Here is a 27887-nt window from a genome sequence, read left to right as displayed (position 1 = left end):
ACACGCAGAGTCAGAAGTTCAACTTGGAGGCCTTGTTTTCTTGCTGGAGGTGGAACGAAAGGACTGGGGCAGTTGTGTCCACCGGAACTGCTCTGCATACACTAAGTGCTTCCCACTTGTGAAGAACAGGTTTCACTCTTTCCTTAGCCTAGTCCTTCCTTGCCCCGCCCTCAGGAGTAAAAAAAAAAAAAAGAGCATGGGTTTTGGTTGTGGTCTTTGCTTTGTTGTCATTTTCCACTGCATTTTCTTTGTAGCGGTAACTGAAAATAGCTGGGATGCTGGAGATTACCAAGGACTGTGTGTCCTCGACACACTGTCGTGCTGTTTTCACAGACGTCACTCTTCTGGTCCGTGTGACCCACCCTCAGGAGGACCACAGGCTTTACCCTATCACCCGTTTCTTTCCTACACTCTCCAGTTTCTCTTGAGACTGGTTGCCTCCTGATTATGTGTTCACACCCCCCAGACAACGCTTCTCTTTTTCCTTTCTTGAATATCTACAGTGTTAATAGCTTGTGCTGGACCAGTGGATGCTGGTGACACAGGATGCCCTGCTGGCTGGACACACCAGGTGCTGTAGGATGGACAGTCTCTACTGGACCACTTCGTGTCTGCCACTGTAAGCCTGGCGAATCAGTCAACATCTTCCATCCTGTGCTCTCGTGGGTGAAAGGGAAACCGTAGTGCGCGCTGGTTAACTCCAGGTTTACCGTGAGGATCAGGTGACAGATTGTGAGGGTGTTTACAAAGCACGTAGTGCTGTAACTGGGGCACATTCGCACCTCATTTACTTAGTGAATGGCATCATTAGTGCGAATTAACGACAGCTACCATTTTAGTGACCTACTCCTTTGTGCCAGCCATTGTTATAGGCACTTTATACTCATTTTCTCATTTATTTGTTTAAAGCCTACAAAAGAGGCCTTGTTACCCTCATTTTACAGTTGAAGTGACTTGCCCATGATCCCAGGCATTGGGTAGCAGAGCTGGGATTCTAGCCCGGGTCTGTCCAATGTCCAGGCTCTCCTTACCGTGTCTCCATCCTAAGTTGGGAGAAAGAGGCGCCGTCCTCCGTGGGATATGGGGTCTGACTGTCTTGCAGCTGTGACGGGCTCTAGAGCAATCGTATTTTCAAGCTTAGGTATCTTAGCTCCAAAAGCATAGAGTGTTTGCGTCCCAGGGGAGGGCAGGTGTTTTGGCGCGTAAGGTATAAGAAATCAGTGAGTTTCAAAAGTAACTATCTTATAAACCTTTTATTTAGTATATTTATTTAATTTCAGTGTATTTTATTTATGTATCTTGTGAACCAATAAGGAATGCATTAAGTAAGTCAAAAAAGCCTATGCTACAGGCTCTAGCCAGCACTTCTTCCTATTATCTTGACAGCTTTATTTATTTATTTATTTATTTTTGCGGTACGCGGGCCTCTCGCTGCTGTGGCCTCTCCCGTTGCGGAGCACAGGCTCCGGACGCGCAGGCTCAGCAGCCATGGCTCACGGGCCCAGCCGCTCAGCGGCATGTGGGATCTTCCCGGACCGGGGCACGAACCCGTGTCCCCTGCATCGGCAGGCGGACTCTCAACCACTGCGCCACCAGGGAAGCCCGGCAGCTTTATTTTTTAAAGGATCATCATTTAAAAAACTTTTCAAAACCGTTGACTGGGTGCTGTTGGCTAAATGACCCTCTCCTCTCATTAAGACCATTACGGACGCTTCTTATGGTTAATTGTCTTCTCCGCACTTTCACTTTCCTGGAATAATTTGTGCTTTCCTGCCCAGTGGCTGCCTCTCAAAACAGGAAGGCAAGTTTGACTTCATAAAACGAACAGCTAACATTTGTACAGTGTTTGCCGTTTACAAAGAAAGCGCTGTCCACTCCATTGTCTCTGTCTCAGAAGTGGGGTCACGGTCTGAGGGCTCGAGCCCCAGACAAGCAGGCTGCGGTCCTGGGAGAGCTGTGGGTGGCCGTGCTGACAGCGGGGCGGTCTCACCTGGGTCTGCTTCGCTTTGCACCAGAGCCTCCGCTGCAGGGGCTGCGCCCTGTCTTTCCTGGCGTCCCGCTCGGCTTTTAGCGCAGGCCTTAAGTTGGCCTTCCGCAAACGGGGCCTGCACAGAAGCACGAGCGCGCGGGAGACGAGTGAGGATGTCAGTGTTACCTCCGTGAATCAGACATGTCTAACCCAGTGTCCAGAGACAGCCTTTCAGGACGTCTGTGGATCCCTTAAAACCTTGGGCAAAGCATGCCATGTGCAGGCTCACGCGTGTGTCCTTTTCAGGGGAGAAGGCGTCCACCTCAGTTTTCATCAGCTCCTCGGTGGGGTTCATGACCCCGATCAAGTTAATAATCACTGCCTTCAAAAATTAAACAGCCCCACATCTTAAGCTTTTATCTGGCCTTCTTAACAGAAGGTAGAAATCGTTTAGAAAGTTAGGCTCAAACTCGGTTACCTGAAGGATATCAACATTTCAGGTCTGAGCTAATCAAATTTGGTTTGTTAGAGCTTAAAACGAATGAGCTTGACACTTGGGTTTCAGTCTTCCGATTCCTAAATCACAGCTCAGTCCTGGGGCTGCGGATTTCGCTGAGCCCCACCAGGCATCTTGAAAAGGCCCATGATGGGCGAAAAACCGCAGGGAATTAGCGCGTCCTTTGGTCCATCACTGTGTTCCCTGTGCTGTTTGTTCCTACTTCAGTCTGAATACAGCTCCTCCTTCACAGGTTAAAGTATTTTGTGTCCTCCAGCTTGGAGAGAGTTTCTCAACCCAACTTTTACATCCAGGAGTGTTATTTTCTCACAAGTGACACCCCCACCTGCTGCCACACTGGCTGCTTCCTCTCTGCCTCTGTAACTGTTGTGTGTGTCCTGTTAGCATCTGTCGTGAAGTCATTGGGGGCAGGTTACAAAGAATCACAACGTCAAAACAGAGGACTCTCCTAGGACGTACTCACACCAGTACATAAGCTAATGTAAAGTATAATTTTTATCACTGAGTACTTTGCCGTAACATGTAGTAGAATCGGACAAAGTAAGCCACTGTCCCTCATCCAGGGCTTATCCTTGTACACCTCTCATCTTCTACAATAAAGTCAAGTAATGTCAGAAGGAGTGCGAAGTGAAAAATGTCTAAAAGTGCACAAAAATGTTTAGAAGTGCGCAGCATAACTTTTAGTCTGCAAAATGTCAGCAGAGGAATAATAGTTGATAATAAAGTGCCAGTTTTCACAAATTATGACTATTTGAAAGAAGCAGAAGTGTTTTTAAGTCAAAGCAAATACCTTACGTTATGGTATAGTAGCTAATGAGAATCATTTATTCATCAAAGAATTAGCAAACATTGCCCTTCCTTGGCTGACGTAGAAGGGCCCCAAAATAAGCAGCCAGGTTTGAATTTTTTACTACTTTTTGGTCACATACTATTGACAGGATACACTGATGCATGGATACTTTTTTAAGAGCTGTCCTTCCAATTAAATTTTTTAGCAGCAAATGATGAAGTGTGATCCTTGCACTTTTTGCACATATCTCATTAATTATACCATCATTCTAAATATTTACAATGTGTTCTTTCAAATATTTGTAGATATAATAGAAAGCACGTCTCTGACATTATATGCCTTACTAAATTGACACTAGATATTCCCATGTTTACACACTTACATATGGTTAATGGCTCATGTTACCTATTAAAGTTTCCTGTTTCCTGATTTAAAAGATATTGAAAGGTTGAAGTACTGAAATGTTTATTTTTGACCTCGGGATCTTACCGCTTCATAGAGTCACACGTAAATAGGCTGAATACTCATTTTAACGCCCCCAAACCCACTTTTTAGCATCATTGTGAAACGAAGGTTCCATCGGCCGAGGTCACGTTGGACACTTGGCGTGGCCGGCGTGGTGGCCGGTGACCTCTGCCCCAGGGAGGAGCGTGGAACGTAAACACCGGTTTCTACAGCAGCTTAGAGCCGGGATTAACTTGGATCATGTCGTCTTCTGCTTTTAATGAAATTCCGTCCCTTGTATTTTCATGTTTGGAAGAGAGTCCAAGTTATCTCATGCTAATTTAGTCCGGCCGTGCCCTCGGGGGTGTCACAGGCTTCCCTGACCTCTCCGAGAGGGACGAGGGGCATGAAGCATTCCTGAGAAACTGGAGTGCGGCAGCCCCCAGAGAGTTTGCAGCGAAACTTGCTCCAGACTCGCCGCCAGATGCTCGAGTCCCCTTTCAGCACTTGCCTGACATCTCTGTCAGCCTGTCTGGCTGCACGGGAAGGCCAGTCCGGGGGCCGGGGGAGGCCCAGGACAGGACTGTCCGTCTTTGTCGTTTGCCGTCTGAAGTACGTCCACGAAGGCGGGAAGAGCCCGGGGAAGCAGGGCCCGATTTGGCTTGTCTATTTTTCTTCTTTCCTAGCCGCCAATTTAAATTAGGTGAATTGGTATTCCTAGTCCCCAAATAACGAACTCCCTGATTTTCGGTGACCGAAATTGAAGGGTGGTAGGTGGTGGGTTTTTTGTAGGACCTCTGCGACTAATTACTTTGTGATGATATTAGCTATCGTGCAAAGGATGTTTTCTCTTGTGCATTTAATGAAATTTGGGGCAAGGGGGCGTTGGAAAATATCTTTCTGGTTTTAAAATTATATCCTCTCTGTGGTTTACGTTTCCTATATGAAGGATTTCAGAAGAAGTGGGAAAGGAGAGTATCCTATACTGTAAACAAACCGAGAAGCCACATTTCCTGTCTCGTCCCTTGTTTTCCTGTGAAGTGAGTGAAGTTCGGCGTGCCTGGCAGCGGCCACGTGAGGAGAGTCTGAAGGTCCTGCTCGACCCGACACCCGAGTGGGACCCTCAAGAACAGATCCTCCTACTGGGGTCCTTACCGCCTGCATCAGAGCTGGGCCACGGCTATGCTTTGTTTAGTCCAGGCAATATTTAAAATTTTCTTTTCTTTTTTAGCTAACAGTTAAAATTTGAGAGTTTTTTTTTTTTTTTTTTAAACAAAACTCTCAGCTTTCAGCATTTCAGATGTATGACTTCTCTGATATAACCAGAAGACCCGGCGAGGCTCCTTCCACATCCCCGTACGGGGACCGTCTTCTGCCCGCAAGTGCTCACAGACCCTTCTGCAAGGGAATGTCCTCTGCAAGCCACCAGGGGTGAACCCAGCCGGGGCCCCTGAAGGCACTGGAGTTGTGAAGCTGTCTTGGACTCTTTCTCCAGTGCTGTGTTAAAAAAGAGAAATCACTTTTCAAAGTAAAGTACCTTGCTCACCGGAAAGTCCTTCCTGCTTTTTGTGTAAGAGCAGATACTTAAATATTACACTCATTTCTTCATTGACCTACACTGTGACTCTCAGGGCCCTTTGTCTCCTCATGGCAGCCTGGAAAGGCGGCTGGCCTGGGAGGTGGACGCGGGCCCCAGCGCCAGGCCTGCCTCTCGCCGTCTGGAACGTCTCGATGGAGCCCAGTTTCCTTACCTCCAAAACCTGAAACAAATTTCCCAACTCTCGAAAGTTCTGTGATCTTTGCCACTTTTCAGTTTCCAATGATTCAAGACATAGTAGCTTAGGTTTCCTAACTTAACCTAGTGTCTCTGTCAAACAGAATTAATCATGGAATCAAACATGTTGCTGCCCTCAGAGGGGCTGTGTGTCACAGACCCTCAGGTTCTGTGTAGAGGTTCCCTTTGTAAAGACAAGGGTCCTTCAGATAATCACCCCGCCTCCATCTCCATCATCTTCATAAAGCGCAGCGAGTCTGTGGGCCGGTCTGACCGCTGTGACGGAGGACGTGTGCGCTGGACATCCGGAGAGAGGAGACCCTGGGGGCATCTCGGAGGACCCCTTGACATTCAGGCTGGAAACTGGGAAAGGAGGAGGGCCCCACGTTGAGCCTGGGACGTGACTGCGCGAGCCCCTTGCGTGCTGGCGGTGTCCTAGGCCGGCGTGTGCCTGGGGGGTGCAGTCACGGGGCTGGAGAGGCTGGTACAGGGGGTGTCTTCAGGCAGCCGCTTATCAAGCCTCAGCTCCTGCCGTTTCATGCAGACGGGGTGGACCGGGTGGAAACCGGCCCCAGGGTCAGGAAATCTGCCTTCTGTTCCTTGTTGTGCAGCCACGACCTTTGGAAGGTCATTCCCCAGCCCTTCTCAGTTTCTCCATCCGTAAAATAAGATGGTGAAATTAATGTGCTTTATAAGAAACGTTAGGGAAATCCTTCTGATTATTTTCATGAGAACTATGGCCGATGAACATTTCTTGGGCCCCCACCTTGACCCCCTCTCTGGCACACTGTCCAGGGCCCTCGTCTCTGGTTGGAGGGGTTTCTCAGAGCCCTGCCTTCCTGCTGCCTGTCCATGGGTTCTGTTCCCACCCTGGTGACACCTCCGCCCCCCAGGAGGAGAGGTGGTGGAGGCGGGAGCTCCTTACGCCGAAATAAACAGTAAAGTTTGGAGACATGTAGACCAAGATAATTAGGACAATGCTGTTGAATGAAAGATGGCATTAGACTTCTTGTTATACTTACGTTGGAATCCGGTCCCCAACAGCACACTCTCCAGTTAACTGATTTGTTTTAAAAGGTTTGTTTGTTTGTTTCAAGATTTCATTAGTTGAAATCTTCTGCTCACGCCTCAGTTCAGGCTCTATTTATGGGCTTTTCTACTTCCTTGAGAAATGTTGGAAAAACATCTGTTTTTCTGTCAACAACTGTTGACTATTTGGGAACAGTATAACACCAAGGAACGCGAACAATAGTGAATGAAGCTAACTATCTAGGAGAAATGAGTTCAAGCTCCCCTGAAATATCTACCTGTATAGCACGGATTTATTTTCCTGAAATAGCGGAAACGCACTCATAAGACAAATATATAAATTACCAGGATTTAAAAAAATGTTTTATTTTATTTATTTATTTTGGGCTGCGTTGGGTCTTCATAGCACATGGGCTTTCTCTAGTTGCAGTGAGAGGGGGCTACTCTTCGTTACGGTGCACGGGCTTCTCGTTGCGGTGGCTTCTCGTTGCGGAGCACGGGCTCTAGAGTGCAGGCTCAGTAGTTGTGGCACACAGGCTCAGTAGTTGTGGCGCACGGGCTTAGTTGCTCCGCGGCATGTGGGATCTTCCTGGACCAGGGCTTGAACCCTTGTCCCCTGCATTGTCAGGCGGATTCTTAACTACTGTGCCACCAGGGAAATCCCTACCAGGATTTTTATACTCTTTCAAAACTTGCATATAGCCGACCTGCTTTGGGCAAGGAATCAGAAATTCTTAAGGATGGAAATGTTGAAATTGCAGATTTCCATTCTAAAACACATTTTTTTAAAAGAATTAGTGCTCTGAAAAATGCTGTGTTTTCGTGTTAAGAGTGATAACGGGCTGTGGAATCATCACGTTGTATCTCGGTGATCGTGATGGATCTGTGATCTCCTCAGCATTAGCCAGGCGTTTTCGCTGATGATATTATCCCTTGTAATAGCAGTAACGTTTTGTAGATCACAAAGCGCTTTCAAGAGATGCGCTGATAGGATCCCTAAACCCCGTGGCGCGCGAGAAAACCAAACGTGAAGTAAGTGACTTGCCTGGCGTGATAGGCCCAGAGCCCGAGGGCTTCTGTCCGCGTTCTTTTCACTACGTAACCTTGAGACTGTCCTTGATGGCCCATTTTCCTATAGAACACTTGGCTTGGGAAGACGCATCACTGTGCGAGGCCTTGTGGCCCTGCTGTCTGGGGGCGCTGGGTGTGTGGGCCTCACACCACAGGCTCAGCTTATGGAGTTGCCCCACCTTGTAAAAAGGTGACAGCGGATCACAGAAAGGTCCCTCGCCTGCCAGCGCCCAGTGCTGCTGGGAACAGGGTCAGTGTTTTCACTCTTTTTCCTGTGCTCCTTCGTCCTCAGCCTCCACTTCTAGCAGCAGGACGAGTTGGCATCAGCTGGGTGCTGTCCCTGCTCCCCCTGGACCCTCCGGACGGGCCGCCAAGAGGGGCGTCTCTGCTAAAGCAGGTCAGGGGCCCAGCAGGTGACGTGGTTTCCCCAACTGGGGGACACCGCTCGCTCTTAGAGGCAAGCGCCCCAAACCCATCTCTTTTCTCAGAGGTCCTGACCTAACACGGAGTCAGAGACCAAGGTGACTCGTGGGACTGAGATGCTCGTTCTGGTCGCCTGGGAGGTGGCCCTGCGCCATCCCGGCTGGGCTGCCAGGCTGTTCCCAGCCCAGAGCTTCCACGAGAGGCATGAGCTCTCTTGTCTTTCCGCCCTCTGTGTCCTGGAGTCAGGCATGCAGAGGCACAGGCGCCGGGGGTAGGGGCAGTGGGGCAGCCCCGGGCTCATGCCCCGCCCACCAGTCCTGTGGGGCCACCCGTGGTGGGGGGCACGGGATTTCTCTCCGTGTCTGGGGAGAGCCGACTTCCTTGGAGACTTTGTTCACTGATGCTTCAGCCCACTCGTGTGATCCTTTCACTGGACCCTGAATTGAATTTGTTCTTCTTCATTCTTCTTACGAGGCTTCGCTCTGGCTGACAGTGGAGGGCCGGGTGGGAAGGGCTCCTTATCCGCTGTCTGGTCTGGGGTCGGCCCGGTGGCTTTGGTCCAGCAGCACCTCCCTGTGTGTCCCCTTTATCTGTCCCTCTGTGATTTTAGAAGGAATTTCGTAAAAATGGGAACTGGAGATTCGGTGTGGATTGAGCAGAAAGTGTGATCGTCACACTGGCTTATTTTCAAGAGCAGTAAAAGGACACTAAATATTCTGCCTGCACACATGTTCCTGCCTGAAAATTACTAGCCTCTTGATTTATGATTTTTGGAGCAAATGTTCAGTAACTGTTCTTAAATCAACAACATTGATTTAAAAACAAAATTATCAGCATTACCTAGTGTCTCACAGAAAAGGAAAAACTCCAGCAGATCACTTCACATTTAGCTTTGAGATGTTATCAGCCGCCAGCTTTCCAAGCACCCTTTACCCTTGGTAAGTGCAGTGCAGTGGAAACGCTAGCACATACATGGACGTCCAGCAGACTCAGTTCATCCCGAAGACCCGGCACGTTGCACACCTTCCCGGGAAGGTTCGCGTCAATCACGGAGAAACATCTGTCTTCCGTAAACACCACCCCAAGCGCCCTGCTTCTCGGAAAGTTGGGCCGAGGGAACCAGTGCAGATCCCCTCCCTGCCAAGCCTTGCGTCACGAGCCTTCGTGATCAATGAGAACATTGTGGTGGTTGTTTCAGAGCTGATGTAGTTACTTGTCTGCAAGCCGACACTTGACTCAAAAGGCTGGTCTGGTTTCTGTGGTGCAAGTGTGGCCTTCGCTGGGCCTGTCCTGGCACCGAGCTCTGGGACTGCTCTGCCCGGGCAGCAGCTGGGCCCATCCCTCAGTTTCATAGTGAGTAACCCATCAGCCGGACCAGCGCCTCTGTGAGAGGACACGGTGTCTTTTCCGTCAGAACCACCGTGGCCCGTTAGTTAGTAGGAAGGAGGGAAAGAACAGAATTGAAAACCCATCAGATGCCTGGCTGTGGGCTCTTCAATTCTGGAGAGACAGAAAATGTGGTGGCCCTGCTTTTCTTAATAACTGGGATAAATGCAGATAGTGGTAGGCCACTGCACATCTAAGGATGAGATGATGCAGAGATGCATGACTTAGAAAAAGTCTCTCCGTTCATAGTTGAGATGCACAGTGTTTCTTGGCTTTCCTGTAATCGGTTGATATGGTTTGTATATTAATTCATGTCAGGCTCTTAGAATTTCCTCTTGGAGTTTCTGTCTTCCTCCTTGAAAACTTTCTGTTTCATTTTCAGGGAAATGGAATCCTTTGGGTCTTACTGTTGAAATATAGTTTTGTTGTGTCCGATATTACTTTTAATTTCACCAATTGCGGGGTAAATAAACCATTGTGCAGTTGGAAAAAAAAAAATTGGCAGAAAGGCAGAATATGTTAAAGACTCTTGCTTTTCGTCGCAGGGAGATTTCCCAACTGGAGCGGCTCTGTTTTATTCTGCCTCTGGCTAACATCTCAAGATCAGTCATAAAGCTCCACGCAGATACTTTCATGTATTGGAAGAACAATATTTTGACACTCGTTGACACAGCAGAAAAATACAACCCCGAATTAGTGTTCAGGAGGACAGTGAAGACATTGTCCGTTCATATGAGATGCGTGTGAGAATGTTGTGTTGTGTTAACAGAAAAGATGCCCCTCAGCCCTTGACCGTCAGCGTTTGCCGGGAGAACCGCTTCTGGTTCTTCACGGGATTAGACAGCTTTTTATTCTTAATCATGGGACTTGAGCAGTCATTGGTACTGTCAGACTACAGAAAATTCTAGTCACCAAAAAATACAGGTTTATTCTCCATAGTCTAGCAATTTGAGTTAAGCTTCTCTCAAGTTTTTGTTTGGTTTTTATTTTCTTTTTTGGGGTGGGGGGCCACTTTAGAATATTTAAAGACTTGTTATGTTAACTATTTTGAAAATATTAATTCAATTTATCAAAGGCCTGATTTTCTAAATTTCATCTAAAGTTATAAAGACTCAAAAAAAAAATCTGTCACTATCTATGTGTTTTTAAAATAATCAAACTTTTAGGAGCTCTCTTGATTTTTTTTTTTAATTTGAAGAACATAAAGGAGCTTTTGGTTTAATTTTCAGCAGTGTGGAGGGGATGTAGTCTGTAAATTACTGGGTTTTTTATATGTAGTGGAATTTCTCTCCTCCCGTGTCACTAGGCTCAAATATTACTGCTACAAGAAATGTTTTTCTTAAATAGAACTAGCTTCCCTTCCCATCTCTCTCAATCAAGGACACTACTGAGTCAGCATCTAGGAAATAATTATGATAACAGAAACATTACAGTCATGGGCAAGACCAGGTTAAAAAGAGCAGCTTAACCTCCCAGAAGGTCAAAGCTTACATGGTGTTTCTGTTGGGGTGTTCTTGTATTTAGCAACCAGAAATTAAAGGCAGAATGATTAAGTCTAAATCTATCCAAGCGTAGTTTTAAGAGTATGGAGGGTAGAGTGACTCTTAAATTGAAATCCTGATTTCTGTGAATCAGGATGCTGTGGTGAAACACATTTGAAATGAGTTTCAATGAATGTGTTGAATGGGCACCAGCTCGCCGGTGACAAGGATGCTGCGTGTGCCGGGCCGAGGTCCTCAGGGATGCTGGACGGGCAGGCGCCGCGCTCGTGGGTCTAGGAGCAGACGGATGAGGGTTCTCAGAGCCCTCCCGCCGCGAGGTGTGCCCGCCGCCTGCCCGCTCCTGCCAGCGGTCAGCGGTCACCCCTTGGTCCCGGTGGCTCGGGGACGTGGCGTTCCTCCCTCCTCCCTGAGGATTCTGGGGCCCGGGTGCTGCCTTACCCCTTGGACCTGCCTTCTCGGCACTGATGCATGGCTGCCCCCCGCCCCATGCAGGGACTGGTCCCCAGCTATCTTCCTCCGAGCTCGTGGCACGGGGAGCAGAAACCAGCTCGAAGAAATTCAGGTGGAAAAGGAGTCATCCCAGGGGGCGCTGGGGCACGTCCCAGGCCGGGGCGGTGGAGTCGCTTGCCGTGCTCCGGACGCCTGCCCCTCGCTCCCCCCATGCCTGGGGTCCTGCCCTCCCTGCTTCTCGCCCAGCAGGCGTCCTGCCCTGGGCTCTGAGGTGCTCCTTCTGCCTCAGGCCTCCCCCCCGGCCTCAGCAGGGCGCTGACCCCCACTCCGGAGTCAGGCATCTCCGGTGCCCAGTGCCATCCTGCGCATTCAGTCTCTGGGCCTCTGATCACAGGCTTTTTTGAGACCCCGATTGGCCCAGAATATGTCTGTGTCCACCGTTGATATGGGACTGGGAGTGGGGGAGGCACTGGGACGGGCCCCTGGCTGAGCGTAGCTCTGGCCTCACGCCTCCAGCTCAAGCCGGGGGTGGGGGTGGGGGGGGGCCTGCTTGGGACGGAGGTTGTCCGGAGCTCCCAGGCCTGATGTCTCCTGGAGGCTCGCTGGAGTTCATGTCTCAGAAGTTCCCCCTTAAGTCAAATGCTGGGCTCTTAGAGCCTTTTTCATGCGTAAAGCGTGGATGCCCTAAGCCAGGCTCTGCATCCCCCGTGTCTGCCCCCACCCGGCATCCTCCAGTGCCTGGCACTTTGCAGGCTTCCGTAAATACTTGCTGACCGACAGGTCCGGTCCCCGGGCTGGTCCGCACAAGTCCACGCAGCTGTTCCTAACGACCATTTAGAATAGCAGAATTTCCACAGGAAAATGCATGGGAGTGTAATGCAGTGAAAAGAAAACGAAGCAGGGGATTGAGGCTCTCGTCCCACCTGCGGCCAAACTAGCTGTGTGACTTCAGCCAGATCACATAACCTCTCTGGTTTCAGCTGCTTCCCCGCCTTTTTATGAGTTGAATTGAAAGACAGCATCTCTGAGGTCCTTTCCAACTATGAAAGTCTGTGGCTGTGAACAGAATGGGGATTAAATTCACTCCACCCTTTCACTCTGCATGCCATGTATGGACACAGGACTTTGGTCCTGGAGATGAACTAGGTTCTCCCAGGTGCCAGGAACCCTCTCCAGCTGCGTAGCCACCGTCATCATCATCATGATAAATAATAGTCCTTGAGCGCTTACTCTGTTCCAGGCACTGTTCCAGGCACTGTTCATATATTAGCTAATTTCATCCTAAAAGCGACCCTACGAGGTTGGTGCCATTATTCTCATTTTTCTGAGGCCCTGGAAGATTAGGAACTTTCCAGAAGTCATGCAGTGACTCCTGGAGCCGAGGTTTAACCCGGGTGGTCTGACTCCAGGTCTGAGGACCACGGCACGCGCTGGTTCTCGGTGTGGTCCCCAGACCAGCAGCATCAGCTTTGCCCTGGAACCTGCTAGAAGTGCAGATTGTCAGGCCTCCCCCAGGCCTACTGAGTCGGCCTCGCTGGGGCTGGAGGAGGCCGGCGATCTGTGTGTTAAGCTCCCAGGAGGCTCTGATGCACACAGACTCCAGCACCCCTGCCTGCTCCCTGAGCACCGGCTGTCCTCGTGCCCGTAAGTGTCTCTCTGGGTCTTTGCTCCCCACTGTTCCCACTGGGAGGCAGGGGTGTGGTGTCACTGCCCATTGGTACACGAATGAGACAGGCATTCAAAAGTCAGACGGTCATAAACTGGGAGCTAGTTAGCCCACTTCTCAAGGTCTGTCTTCTAGTTGGCATCACCGATGTAGTCACTGCAGGAAAAGTCAGGTGGTGGAGACGAGGAAGGAGGGAGGGGAGAGGATGATCCGCCAGCTGTGTCCCGGGGTGAGCAGGCCGCCCCCACGAAGCCCTGCAGGTTGAGCGGCGGCGTGAGGGCAGCACACACACGAGAGGGGGCCCCTTCTCCCTCTGCGGGGCGGCTCCGTGGCCCGGCTGCCCCATGAGTGCCTGCCAGCCTCCTACGTTCGTGGGCATACAAGGGGTGCCCAGGGGAGCTGAGATGTGCTGCGAACACAGAACGTGCACGGGGCTTCCAAGGCTCAGTGCATAGGAAAACAGCGTAAAATACCTTGATAATATTCTCTATCGAAACGACGATGCACTGCATACACTGGCTTATAAAGCATTAGAATTAGCTCTGCCCGTTCCTTTTCCTTTGTTAACGTGGCCGATAGAAAATGTTAAGTTATACATGTGGCTTGCGTTGCATTTCTGTGGGGCAGCACCGTTGTAGGGAACCTTAGCTTGTAAAGTCCCGCTGCGTTTCCCTTAATGCACATAATGTGATGTGTTTATCAGGGTTAGTTACCGGTAACGATGGCTGTCAGTACTGGAACCCAGAGGTCCGTGGCGAGGCTCGGGCCTGTCACTCAAGGGAGCCCAGGACCAGCCCAGAAGCTGGGCGCCTCCGGTCAGAGTCAGACGAGAGGCAGAACTGGGTGCTCAGGACGGCTTTGAGGGGAAGGTCACAGCGAAGTCAGAGCTGCTTCCCAAGGGTGAGTTGAGGCAGCCCTGGGCCGGGAGCCACGAGCCGGGAGTGGCGGGCAGGTGGCCGGCCGTGGGCGTGGAGTCACTTCCTGCTGTGCAGCTGAGCCAGGAGCGAAGTCTGGGTGGCTCGCCGGGCATGTGAGTGGGAGCAGGTATTGGAAGCACCTGGAAGGGGTAGGCGGCTGGGCTCCAGGAAACAGCACTTCTGGGAAGTGCGTTGTGACAGTCATGGTGTCGGGGCCCGTATGCCAGGTGTGAGTCCCTGAGCTAGTGTCAACCTGACCATCACTGCACGGTGCAAGGTAGGCAGAGCTGTGCAGGGACACTACAGCAGAGGCAACAATGCTTATGTGAAAGGCAAACATAAGGATTTCATTGCTGTATTGAAACAGCTGAAATTACAGTCATCACCGGACTGCCCGCCCATCCTAAACGCCCTGTCACAGTGTGACTTTACTGCTTTTCTCATGGCGGGGGTGGGGGTGGGGGGGCGTTCCCCTTTGTCTGGATTCGGGCTGTGCCTGCCACAGTAGTCCATGGAGGGGCACGGCGGGGCCTCCCGAGGCTTTAGGAGGCCTTGCAGATTCTGTTTTCTAGGTAGCTGGGCCAGGCTGGGTGAGAGGCTGCGGGGACAGGACACAAGGAGGAGGGCTGGGGGGCGGTCCAGCACGGAGGACCCAGGCCTGTGCGGGAGGCCATCTCGGCCGGCAGCCCGGGAAGCAGGGAGGAGCCGCCCTCCCGGATTCTGAACTCAGGGTCCTGAGCAGTAAAAAGGCTTAAGCCAGAGTTTCGGGATGGCTGATTAAGCAGCAGCCTTTGTCTGTATGTGCGTTTTCTCTTATGGTTCTTTCCTACGTTGTTTACGTGGTCCCATAACCTTGGGTACATACCATGCTTCATGTGCTCACTCAGGGCACGTTGTGCTGGGCATACATGTCTGGCTGTAGAATTCGCTCCAATTAATTCCCAGTCCTAAAAGTCCCACACAATGACGTTCCGTAGGGCTGGACAATGTCTCTATCGATGCCCAGCCTTTCCTGCAGGACGACGGGAGGGACCCGGGTTCATGTCGGGGCCTGGCCTCCTGGCTGAGGGGCAGTGCAGACTGACCGGGGTTGGGCTGCTTGGGGCCCACACTCAGCAGATCAGCGCCGGGAAGTGAGGGCAGCCGTGTCCCGGGGCAGAGAGTGCCCTGATTTTGGAGAGAGGGTTTTGGGAGGACTTTAAAGTGGGGCTGCAGGCCCGCCCTGCACTTTCCTTCTCCTCACACGGTTCCACAGCAAGTATGCAGCCTTGTTCAAACAGGAAGAGTAATGGGAAAGCTGAGTGGGCCTGGGGAGGGGGCTGCAAGGGGGGACAAGGACCAAAACGAGACAGACCAAAAGCACATACGGGCCATAAGGAGTAGCAGCAAAGGCAAATACCACGGATTCAAAGAAGCTTACAGGCAGCGCAGTTTGGTTCCATTTGCCAGAAGCCGAGGAGGGCAGATTAGAGCCCGTGGGCCAGTCACGGGTTGTGTAAATAGCACGGCCGCACCCACCTCTTCCTGTGTTGTGTGTGGCCGCCTTGTGCTCCAGCGGCAGAGCTGAGCGGCTGTGTTACAGCGTGTGGCTCGAAAGCCTAAAGTGTTTACTCTCTGGCCCTTTCAGAAAACGTTTGCAGACCCTGGACTTAAAGGAAATAAATGAAGGAGTTAAGCGAGAAGTAGTCAGTAAAGGCACGGACAAGAGAGAGAAAATCATTCCAGAGGTTGAAGTCACATTAGCAAGAAACCTTTAAATAAGTGTTATTAGAAACAGGTGAACAAGCAGGAGGACATCACATAAATAATAATAATAATAATAATATAATAATAATAATAATAATATGGAAGAGAACAAGGATAAGTATGATGGGGCAGCAAGTAACAGACCTGAACACAGAAGAAAAGAGATCCAACACATGCATAATTGGTGTGCCTGGAAAAGAAAAGGAGTGCGTGGAAGCATGGAAGAGATAAAATGTACTCAGAGATCAATAAATAACTACGCTACCTGACTCTGCATACAGAGAGAGCAGATGGTGCTCCAGAAAACTGGGTCAGAGTGATTCCCAGAGGACTAGAGCTTTCAGGCTGTATGTTGTGACCCCCAGCCTCGGACTTCGTAGCTCGGTGGACCTGGCTGGAACAGAAGGGCAGGGCAGTGCAAGTGTTGGTCTGGCCTCTTTCAGTGCATTGGTATCGATGTTGAATGATATGTTAATAGCAAGAGCTAGATAGCCTTCTAAATTTGTTTTATTATTTTTGGTGTTTTTAAAAATGTATCACCTAATGGTTTTTTTCCTGTCCAGTAACTTTGTACTTTTCAAATGTCTAAAAGACCCTTAATCAAAGGAATCCACAAACAACAGTATTTTTACCCATGAAGAAATTAATAGACTGAGGTTTTGATTTTATGCTAGATGATTTTCTCAATACAGTTGTGTTTGTTAGTCATTTAGTACCTGTTTCCCAACTATGTCAGAGTAAGGGGTACTCCCCCCGGGCTAACCCGAACTGTGTGCATCCCACAAAGCATAGGACCCAGCCTAGCCCGGGACTCCTTGAAGTCCTGATTCAAACTGAAAACACCAGGCTATCATGATGAAAGCAGCTACTGAACAGAGCTGAAAGAAAACGTATGTGAACGGTTCCACACTTAGAATCCTTTATGGGGAATTTTAATCTCCATTTGTTCACATGCCTCTGATTTTTATTAGAATCATTTCATAGAATTTCTCCCCTATTTTATACATATATTTACATATATGTATATATATATTTATGTACGTGTATATGTTTAGATTATTTTTATGACAGTAGCCCGTAAAGCACAAAAGCACAGGACTGAGAAGGCAGCAGTCAGATGAACATAGTTAAACATAACCTTGATTAACAAATCTCGTTATTCATGGATGACAGCTCAGTTAATAAGTGTCCGTGGCTTGGATACTGAGCCGGAGGTTAATGGCAAGGTGGAAGCAATTGTCGAATCCAGGTTTTCAAGACAAACACACATCCCAGCCCGAAAGGCACGCGTGGAATCAAGGCTAGCTGGTCGGCTGTGGTGATGCCCTTTGGCTGTTCTCCACCACTGGTCCCGCTGGGAGCCACTGCAAGCTCCTGGGTCCAGGAAGGAGGAGGCCCCTCCACCGTGACTTCCACGTCGTGACCTGTACGGCCGAAGAGCAGGTGTGGGAGAGGAGTATTTTTTTTTTTTGGCGGGGGTGGGGGGATTTTTTAAAGTTTTATTTTGACTTCTCTAAACTAGGTTTGTAAAACAGATAGATTCGCTGTATAGTTACAAGAGAGCACGTATCCAAATGGAGCGGATGCTTATAACCACCTAGACTTGGCCTTCAAGCGTCAGTGACGTGGAGTCGGGTTCCCCCTGGACTTTATATGCCTTAAAAGCAAGATGAATATGGGACGTGGTTGGAGAACTGCGCTGTTCATTTGCCATCAGGAGACATTTTGATGTTGAAGAATCCCAAGCCTTGGTGCACTCCTCCCTGTGGGATGGATTAAAACATAAAAAGCAGGCGATGTTTCCGTTTGCACTGGTGATCAGGGCAGGGCAGAGGTAATTAAGTGTGTGAGGAGGTGGGGAAGTCAGTCGTATCCTTATGGGGCCCCTCATTCCGGGAGGGACGGGCCCAGAGTGCAGACGCCTGAAACCTGTCACCTCAGGAGCGTTTCTGCACCGGAAGCCGGAGCTGGGTAGGGACGTGAGCACGGGGTGGCCGGCCGAGTCGTGGGTCACATGGCCCGCATGTGAACAGGAAGGTGAGGAGAGGTGAACCTTCGCCTCGGCCGTGCCATCCATCAGGGAAGAAATGGACCAGATCAGCGTGTGCAGCTGCGTGAGGACGTGCAGGCCGGGGCGCTTCCCACACAGGGGCCTCTGTGCTGGACACGACTGGGCATCGCGACGGGCCGCGCGGCCCCGGCTCGGTGGCAAATTCCTAACCCACGATCACCGCAGAGCACCAACTTGTTCATCTGGTCTGGAGTGTCACCGGCCTTCATTTACCAGTCAGAGACGATTCATTATGCTCAGTGGAAATTCAAACAAAGCCTTTCCCTCTGCGTTTTAAAACCAGTAAACTATTCAGTAATAACAAATAAATCTGGAGCTGTACATCCTTTCCCGCCCATTCCCAGGCTGGAGTCTGGGACAGGATGAACTTTAAAGGAAATGCCTAGAAATTGGTAGGTCAAAGGCCACGGATGGTCGGCTGGAAAAGAAAAGGGCAGATTCTTGGCACTCAGCTGTGGTGAAAGTGAGGGCCTCCTGTGTGCCCGGATTCCCGGTGGGGATGGAACGAGCACCAGGGAGCTGGTGCCGGTGTCTCAAGTAATCCACCCGCAACCAGTCATCGTCTTTTCTCCCTTTATTTTTAGCAGCCCTTGCTTTCTTTCACATGATTAAAAATATGATTTTTTCAAAACCATTCCAGCCCAACATAGTGTTTAAAAGAAATAAAATAAGCTGAGCAGTCCTGAAAGACCTACTTGAAATGTTATTTTTAGAACGGAAAGTCAAGTAAAACACCCTTAAGCACATACACTAATCCCTCAGAAAAACGTTCAGATAGAAATTCTAGCCAGAAGCATAATTTAACTTTTCCTAAAAACTTTGGAAGCATTTTGAAGAAAGCCAAAACGTGCGTCTGTGTGTGTGCGTCTGTGTGTGTGTGTGTGTGTGTGTGTGTGTGTGCGTGCACACAGCACGTGAGAGGGTCAGCTTAGTTGGGGAGGTGCCCAAAGGGCAGCTCGGGCCAGTATAGCCAGTGTGCTATGCCATCGTCCCAGGGAAACCTGGAGAGACACAGGCCATGCCAGGGCCCAGGATGGAGGGTTCCCAGGCCGAGGAGGAGGGTATTCCAGGCTGGGTGGACACCTGCAAGACGCGGACACCAAGAGGGACCTCTCACCTCTGCTGGTGCCCACGACCAGGGCACCTTCGAGGAGCTGAACAGCCAAGGGCGCTGGCCCAGGGTCTGACCCTCGGGGCCGCACGCACCATCCCGATGAAGAGGACAGCTTGCATTTTGTGCCTTTTTAGAACTGACCAAGCTTTATTATTAATATAATTCATGTAAAATTTTTAAAGTGTTATAAATAAATTCATCAACTATAATCTCTCAGTGCAAAACAAAACTGCAGATCTTTCATGAATGTGAACAAACCCCTCTCCTGCCAGGACGATTCCGTCTGATGCTTCTCAGCACGTCCCTGACCTGCGTCTGCTTCCAGCGTCCCACCCGGGGGCCGCCTCTCCAAGGCGTGTGAAATTGCCGAAAGCCTTGTCTTCTGCAGGACAAAAATACAATTTAAAACAATCTGGAAATAGACCGAAATAGTCACAAGAAAAAACTTCGAGTACAGGAGAAATGTGCGCGTTTCTATTTTTTAGAAGGCTGCCATAAATTGAAATGAATAAAGAAGAATTGAACTTTACTTAAACTAAATCAGCAAAAACTTTGCTGACTGTGTTTTCTAAAAGAAAATAAGCGGCTCCATTGATCTCAGAAACCTAGTTTTCAGCTTATCCCACAGCAGCTGGGGAGACACCAACCAATAGTTTTCTACAGATGTTACAACAAGAGTTCAATGCACATAATATTGGGGACTCTGTGTTCTAATGAGGTGACTATTGCTTTCACCTATTTTATTTGGAAAAGTGGGTGTGAGTGATGAAAAAAATTGATTTTTTAAAAAATTTTTTGTTGAAGTATAGTTGATTTATAATGTGTTTTAGATGTACAGCAAAGTGATCCAGTTATACATATATATGTGTATATACATATGTATATTCTTTTTCAGATTCCTTTTCATTATAGGTTATCGCATTGAGTTGTTTTTTGGTTTTTTTTGTCTTAGATTTTTTTCCTAAAGAGACTGCTGTCAGATACCAGCTATACTTAATTTTGTAAAATCTTCATCTTCTGTCTGTGTAAACAAACCTTTAAAATCAGTGCGTGGCTGCAAGCTATAGAACCTCTGGGCCCGGCTGCTACGGAGAGAGCCGTCTGAGCTGAGTTGGGAGCCCTGTTCTGGGTCTTTCACCTGCAGCTAGACTTCTGGCTCTCCTTGAAAAAGCCTGTCTGTGAGATGCGCCCACCGAGCCCCTGACCTTCAAACACAGCTACTGAAACCTTAACTCCGCGCAGACGTCTTCACTGCCAGATAACTTGTTAAAAGTGCTGTTCGTTATGTGATTGTTTTTCCATTAAGGATTGTTGAATATTTTGCTTTACCGTGTCACCGCAGTGGTAAATTTCCAACTTCACTGTTAAGATATTTGGTCCTACTTTGGAGGATAAACACCTGTCCTTAAATGATGTTTTCTTGCCTTCCTTCCATGATTCTTAAATATCCTTTGAAAAGGTTATTCAGTGCAGACGCTCTTCAGCATCTCCTACGTGTGAACTGTAGTCCAAGGTCCTGCTGCAGACAGAGGTGCTGCAACAGCTGCCCGGCCTGTGCACCTGGGATGTACCCAGAGGTCCCCAGATGATTCTGTCTCACGTTAGAGTTTGAGAACCACGACTGCCGCGGTTAGGATAGTGGACTAGACTCATCGTCACCGTCTGTCTACACAGGTTAAAGCATCTAAACAAGGAGGCTGTTAGCCCTTGGTAGCCAGGGTCACCACACCGGAATCCGAGGAAGTGAAACTTCACCAGTAGCTCACCCGGCTTCCCAGATAATCAAATAATTGCTTTGCTCTGTTTCGCTTCACTTCTACTCTGTAAAAGCCTTGCCCCCCTGTCCCTGCGTGGGGAGCCTCCTGAACACCTTTGGAATCAACGTGTGCTCAGATATAAACTCCTGAGAGCTTTTGCGTGCCTTGGTTTACCTGTTAGCACTGTCCCTGTCCGTGATGTGCGTTGGTGACGTGATAGTTCCCGAGGGGCAGCTGGGTCCAGCTTTCACGTGGCTCTGCCTCTCTTTCTAGGCCATGTGGCTGATGCTACAGAACGATGAACCCGAGGACTTTGTCATAGCCACGGGGGAGGTCCACAGCGTCCGGGAATTCGTAGAGAAGTCGTTTCTGCACATCGGAAAAACCATCGTGTGAGTATGACTGATGGACGTTTGTCAGACGTGTGCTCGCTGTTCTGCCTGCATTTTGTCTTTTTCCCTCTTTGCTCTTGTAAAGCATGAAGCAGGGACTCGGTCCCAGTTATAGTGAGAGTCAGATGTTTGTCACCATCTAAACTCAGTTTTTTAAAAATTTCTTTTCTCTTCTTAATTTTTAAATATGTTTTTAAGGTGTTTACTTTTTTAACTTTAAATTTTGTATCATGGTTTATACTCAGTTTACTAGGATTTTACTGTTGCTAATTGCTCTTAACAGATCAATGTGATAACATAAAAGTTACACAAACTTTTTTCAGTACTTTGAATTTATATTTTAAGTTTTTGAAACCATAGAAACTTACAGAAAAGTTTCAAATACATGACCAGCATAATTCTTTTCTCTGAACCATTGAGAGTAGGCCCCGTCCCCCTGACTTCTGTGTGTGTTTCCTATAAACAGAGACATTGTCGAACATGAATGCAGCGCAGCCGTCAGGGTCAGGAAGTGGCGCTGCTGAGTGAGCACCGTCTCACCTGCAGGCCTCACCCGAGTCTTGCAGCTGGGTCAGTGCTCCACTGTATACCACGCGATCCACGCGCTGCAGCTACTTGTTGCATTACACAAATTTTGAAGTCAGATTTTCATTGGAATATTTGAAAGATTGGGGGGAAATCCTTCACTACAGATGGAAGGTTCTTTTTTGGTGATCGTATTATTGAGATAAAATATACGTAACATAAAATTTACCATTTTAATAATTTTCAGGCATACAGTTCAGTGGCACTACGTATATTCACAGTGTTGGGCAACCATCACCGCCATCCGTCCACAGAACTCTTTCTTCTCCCCAAACTGAAACTCTGCTCCCATTAAACCCTAACTCCCCTCCCCCTCCCCCAGCCCCTGGCAGCCACCATTCTACTCTCTGTCTCTGAGTGTGATGACTCCAGGGACCTCATATCAATGGAATCACACAGTATCTGTCCCTCTGTGACTGGCTTATCTCGCTGAGCCTGATGTCCTCGGGTTCCATCCTGTGTCAGCACTTCACTCCTGTTTAAGGCTGAGTAATATTCCATTGTGTGGATGGACCACGTGTTGCTTGTCCATCATCTGTTAACCCCTGGGCGGCCCCCACCTTTGGGCTGTTGTGAATGCTGCTGCTGTGAACACGCGTATACAAATATCTGTTTCAGTCCCTCCCTGCTTTCAGTTCTTTGGCTTATGAACTTAGGAGTGGAATTTCTGGGTCGTACGGTAATTCTGTGTTTAACTCTTTGAAGATCTTTCAAACATTTTTCCAAGATTCACTTTTAAAATATAAGAAGGGACTTCTATTTCTAGCTATGATGGAATAACAGAAATCAGAGTAAACCTTCTATCTTGAAAAACTAGGAAACTATATGAAATACATAAAACACCGTTCGGGCGACGGGCAGTGCAGGACCGTGATCCCTGGTAGAAAAGGAGCGGATGAGATGAGCCCTGCAATCACCCGGGTTTCCTGGGGACATGGTCTCCACCAGGGAGCGTGGAAGAGGAACTTCAACAGAGAACAGCCGTTTGCTGAGAGCCGAGGAGGTGGAGGGCAGAATTCAGAGTCTGAGGCACCTGGATGTTGTGGGGCCGTGCGATGAGGAGCCCGTGGCATGGTGATCCGCAAAGAAAAAGAGTTCCCAAAGCGTGCATAAGGATCCCACTGAGTCCTCGCTGAATATTAAGAAGACATTCCACGAGCTTGGATGAGGAACTGCCTGGGAGGTGGAATTGAAGGTTTCTTAGAGCGTTCCCAGGCTTGGGAGGCACATGAGCTTCAGCTGTAATGGAGAGACCTCGTTCTCACCCAGTGACCATCCTCACTCAGGGGATGAAGCAAGATTCCAGAAGAGCTATGCCTCAGTGATGGGACTGATTCCCAGAGTAAAGGCTGCTCTAGACCCAGGCTAACAAAGCTTAAACACAAACTTCAAAGGGATCAAACTGGATACAAATAACTTAGCCTTCGACCATTGCAAAGCCCAGTGTTCTTCAAAGGAATACAGTAAAATCTAGACTCAAAAGCATAACGTTTCTTTTTCTTTTGATTTTTATTGGCGTATGAGTTGCTTTACAATGTTGTGTTAGTTTCTGCTGTGCAGCAAAGTGCGTCAGCCATACGTATACATATGTCCCCTTTTCTTTGGATTTCCTTCTCCTTTAGGTCACCACAGAGCATTGAGTAGAGTACCCTGTGCTATACGGCAGGTTCTCATTAGTTATCTCTTTTATACAGAGTATCAATAGTGTATATCTGTCAATCCCAATCTTCCAGTTCATCCTAACCCCACCCTTCCCCATTGATATCCATACGTTTGTTCTCTACGTCTGTGTCTCCGTTTCTGCTTTGTAGGTAAGATTGTCTGTACCAGTTTTTTCAGATTCCACATATATGTGTCAATACAGCAGTCCCTGACCTTTTTGGCACCAGGGACCGGTTTTGTGGAAGACAGTTTTTCCACAGGGGGAGGGGGGGATGGTTGAGGCCATAATGCGGGCGATGGGAAGCGGCTGTAATTACAGATGAAGCTTGGCTCGCTCGCCCACCGCTCACCTCCTGCTGCGCAGCCCAGTTCCTGACAGGCCACAGACTGGTAGCAGTCCACAGCCCAGGGGTTAGGGACCCCTGCATTAACATACAGTATTTCTTTTTCTCTTTCTGACTTACTTCACTCTGTACGACGGTCTCTAGGTCCATCCACATCTCTACAAATGACCCAATTTCATTCCTTTTTATGGCTGAGTAATATTCCACTGTATATATGTGCCACATCTTCTTTATCCATCCTCTGTCGATGGACACTTAGGTTGCTTCCATGTCCTGGCTATTGTAAACAGAGCTGCAGTGAACACTGTGGTACATGACTCTTTTTGAATCATGGTTTTCTCAGTGTATATGCCCAGTAGTGGGATTGCTGGGTCATATGGTAGTTCTATCTTTAGTTTTTTAAGGAACCTCCATACTGTTCTCCATAGCAGCTGTATCAATTTACATTGCCACCAACAATGCGTGAGGGTTCCCTTTTCTCCACACCCTCTCCAGCATTTGTTTGTGGACTTTTTTAACTGAATTTATTTATTTATTTGTTTTTTATTTATTTATTTTTGGCTGCACTGGGTCTTCGCTGCTGCACGTGGGCTTTCTCTAGTTGTGGTGAGCAGGGGCTACTCTTCGTTTCAGTGCATGGGCTTCTCATTGCGGTGGCTTCTCTTGTTGCAGAGCACAGGCTCTAGGCACATGGGCTTCAGTAATTGTGGCATACGGGCTCGGTAGTTATGGCTCACGGGCTCTAGAGCGCAGGCTCAGTAGTTGTGGTGCACGGACTTAGTTGCTCCACAGCATGTGGGATCTTCCCGGACCAGGGCTTGAACCCGTGTCCCCTGCATTGGCAGGCAGGTTCTTAACCACTGCGCCACCATGGAAGTCCTGTTTGTGGATTTTTTTGATGATGGTCATTCTGACTGGTGTGAGGTGATACCTCATTGTAGTTTTGATTTGCATTTCTCTAATAATTAGTGATGTTGAGTCTTTTCATCTGTTTGTTGGCCATCTGTATGTCTTCTTTGGAGAAATGTCTATTTATGTCTTCTGCCCATGTTTTGATTGCATGGTTTGTTTTTTTGATATTGAGCTGCGTGAGCTGTTTGTATATTTTGGAGATTAATCCTTTGTCAGTTGCTTCATTGGCAAATATTTTCTCCTATTCTGAGGGTTGTCTTTTCTTCTTGTTTATGGTTTACTTTGCTGTGCAAAAGCTTTTAAATTTAATTAGCTCCCATCGTTTATTTTTGTTTTTATTCTCATTACTCTAGGCGGTGGGTCAAAAAAGGCTTTGCTGTGACTTATGTCAAAGAGTGTTCTGCCTATGTTTTCCTCTAAAAGTTTGATAGTGACTCGCCTTACATTTAAGTCTTTAATCCATTTTGAGTTTATTTTTGTATATGATGTTAGGGAGTGTTCTAATTTCATTCTTTTACATGTAGCTGTCCAGTTTTCCCAGCACCACTTATTGAAGAGGCTGTCTGTTCTCCATTGTATATTCTTGCCTCCTTTGTCAAAGATAAACCCAGGCACATATGGTCACCTTATCTCTGGGCTTTCTATCCTGTTCCATTGATCTGTATTTCTCTTTTTGTGTCAGTACCACACTGTCTTGATTACTGTAGCTTTGTAGTGTAGTTTGAAGTTGGGGAGCCTGATTCCTCCAGCTCCATTTTTCTTTTCAAGATTGCTTTTACTATTCAAGGTATTTTGTGTTTCCATACAAATTGTAAAATTTTTTGTTCCAGTTCTGTGAAAAATGCCTTTGGTAATTTGATAGATTGCATTGAATCTGTAGATTGCTTTGGGTAGTTTTGTCATTTTCACAATATTGATTCTTACAATCCAAGAACATGGTATATCTCTCCATCTGTTGTGTCACCTTTGATTTCTTTCATCACTTTCTTACAGTTTTCTGCATACAGGTCTTTTGCCTCCTTAGGCAGGTTTATTCCTAGGTATTTTATTCTTTTTGTTGCAATGGTAAACGGGATCGTTTCCTTAGTTTTTAATGTTCAGCATTCAACCAAAAATTAGTAGGACTGTCATGAAGCAGGAAAATGTGACCAAAAACCAAGGGGAAAATCCATCAATAAAAGCAGACTGAGGAATAAAAAAGATGATGGTATGAGTGCATAAAGAAGGTAAAATAGCTGTTATAACTATGTCAAGTATTTTAAAAAAAACATGAGTATAGTGAGGAGAGATAAGGAAATATATTTGTTTTTTAAAGAGCCAAATGGAACTTTTAGAGATGAAAAATTAAGTATCGCTGTTGGCATTGAGAATAGATTAGATACTACAGAAGAAAAACTAGTAAACTTAGAGACATAATACTAGAAAGGACCCAAGATGAAGCACAGGAAGAAAAAGACTGGAGGAAAAAAAAAAGAGGAACAGAGTTTGATTTGATTAACCTGTGAGAGAAAATCAGGCAATCTAATATATGTGTAATCAGAGTATCAGGGAAAAAGCGGGGAGGGCACAGGAAAAGAATTAAGTAACAGCCAAAAATTTCTCAAATTACTGAAAATAAATGCTAAAGAGAAAAAATTTAAAGCAGCCAGATAAAAAATAGAATTATTTGCAGAGGAACAAATATAGGAAAGTTTTGTTGCCAGAAACTACGCAAGGCAAGAAGACCCTGGAGCAACGCCTTTAAACTGCGGGAAGCAACCTGAACCTTGAGTTCTGTACCTGAGGAAACCATCCCAGAAATGGAGGTGAATTAAAGACTTTCCAGACAAACAAAGGCTGAGATGGTTCATCGCCAGCAGTCATTTAGGCGGAAGGAAAACGATGCTAGTTTGAAGCTTGAATCTCTACGGAAGAATGAATCGCAAGAGAAATAGCCAAAATGTGGGAAAATATAAACGTTTTCCCCTCGTTTTAAAATTTCTTTGAAGGTAATTGACTGTTGAAAGTAAAAATAATGAAAATACATTATGAGGTTTCTACTACATATGTAAATAAATTGTATAACAACAGTAGCACAGAGAGTGGGGACAGGATGGAAGCAATGCATCATTACTGCAAAGATTCTTACACCAGATGGGAATTGGTGTGATATTATTTGAAGACAGACTGCAATTAGTTAAAGTATGTACTGCACACTCTAGAGAAACTACTAAAACAAAACAAAATGAAAAGTAGCCATAAGCCAATAGTGGAGTCAAAATGCAATCCTAAAAAATACTCACCTAAAAGAAAGTGGGAGAAGGGGGAGTGTGAACAAATAACAGGTGGGACAGATAGAAAACAAGTCATAACTATATTGATAATTATATCCATTCTAAGTGCTCTAAATACTCTAATTAAAAGGGTGATATAGTTGGACTTGATTAAAAAAAAAAGCAATATGCTGTCTACAAGAGACACACTTTATATATAAACACATAGATAGTTTAAAAGTAAAAAGATGAAAAAATAAAACGTCCAAACACTAACCATAAGGAAACTGGAGTGGCTATATTTATATGGGACAAAATAGACTTCATTTAATTAGAAGGAATAAAGAGTCATTTCATAATTTTAAAGGGGTTGATTCTTCATGAACACATAATACTTTTTAACGTATCTACACCCAGTTATAGATACTTCAAAATAGTGACAGAACTGATAGGAAAAAAAGACAAATGAACTTTATGCTTGTGTACTTCAACACTCCTTTCTTTGTAACTGACAGAACGAGTAGACAGAAAATACCTGTGGATACAGAAGACCTGAACAACATAGTAAACTTACTTGACCTAATTGACATTTCTAGAGCTTACCACCCAACACACTTCTAAATAACTCACAGGTTTAAAAAGAAATCACAAGGGAAATTAGAATATATTTTGAATTAAATGAAAATGAAAACAGCATATCAAAATATGTGGGATACTGCCAAAGCAATGCTTGAAGAGAAATTTGTGGCTTTGAATACTAACATTAAAAAAGAAGAAAGAGCCCAAACCAGTTATCCAAGCTTCCATCTTAAGAAGCTAGACAAAGAAGAACAAATTAACCCCAGTGCAAACAGAAAGAAGGAAATAATAAAGATAAAAACAGAGATCAATGAAGTAGAAAACAGAAAAACAGTGGAGAGAATCAGTGCAACCAAAACCTGGATAAACCTCTATCCAGGAAAAAAAGAGAAGACACAAATGATATGTAGTAGAAATATAAGAGTGAACATCACTGCTGATCCTCCAGACATGAACAGAATAGTAAGAAAATATTATGAAGAGCTTTCTGCCAACGACTTTTTCAAATTAGAGGAAATGGGCAACTTTCATGAAA

General features: G+C 47.1%; 1 protein-coding gene across 2 annotated transcripts in view; it reads left to right on the top strand.

Moving 5' to 3' along the window:
* GMDS (GDP-mannose 4,6-dehydratase) overlaps positions 1–27887 on the top strand; it is a 480820-nt gene that overhangs the window by 367661 nt on the left and 85272 nt on the right. For both annotated transcript variants that reach the window (XM_060023746.1, XM_060023745.1), the window contains one exon: positions 20900–21018. In XM_060023746.1, coding sequence (XP_059879729.1) covers positions 20900–21018 — 119 coding nt within the window. The remainder of the gene's footprint in view (positions 1–20899; positions 21019–27887) is intronic.

This window comes from Delphinus delphis, chromosome 10 (genome assembly GCF_949987515.2).
Source record: "Delphinus delphis chromosome 10, mDelDel1.2, whole genome shotgun sequence".
Classification (NCBI taxonomy): domain Eukaryota; kingdom Metazoa; phylum Chordata; class Mammalia; order Artiodactyla; family Delphinidae; genus Delphinus; species Delphinus delphis.
The sequence above is the reverse complement of the archived record's forward strand: the minus strand, read 5'-3'. Positions and strand labels throughout refer to the sequence as shown.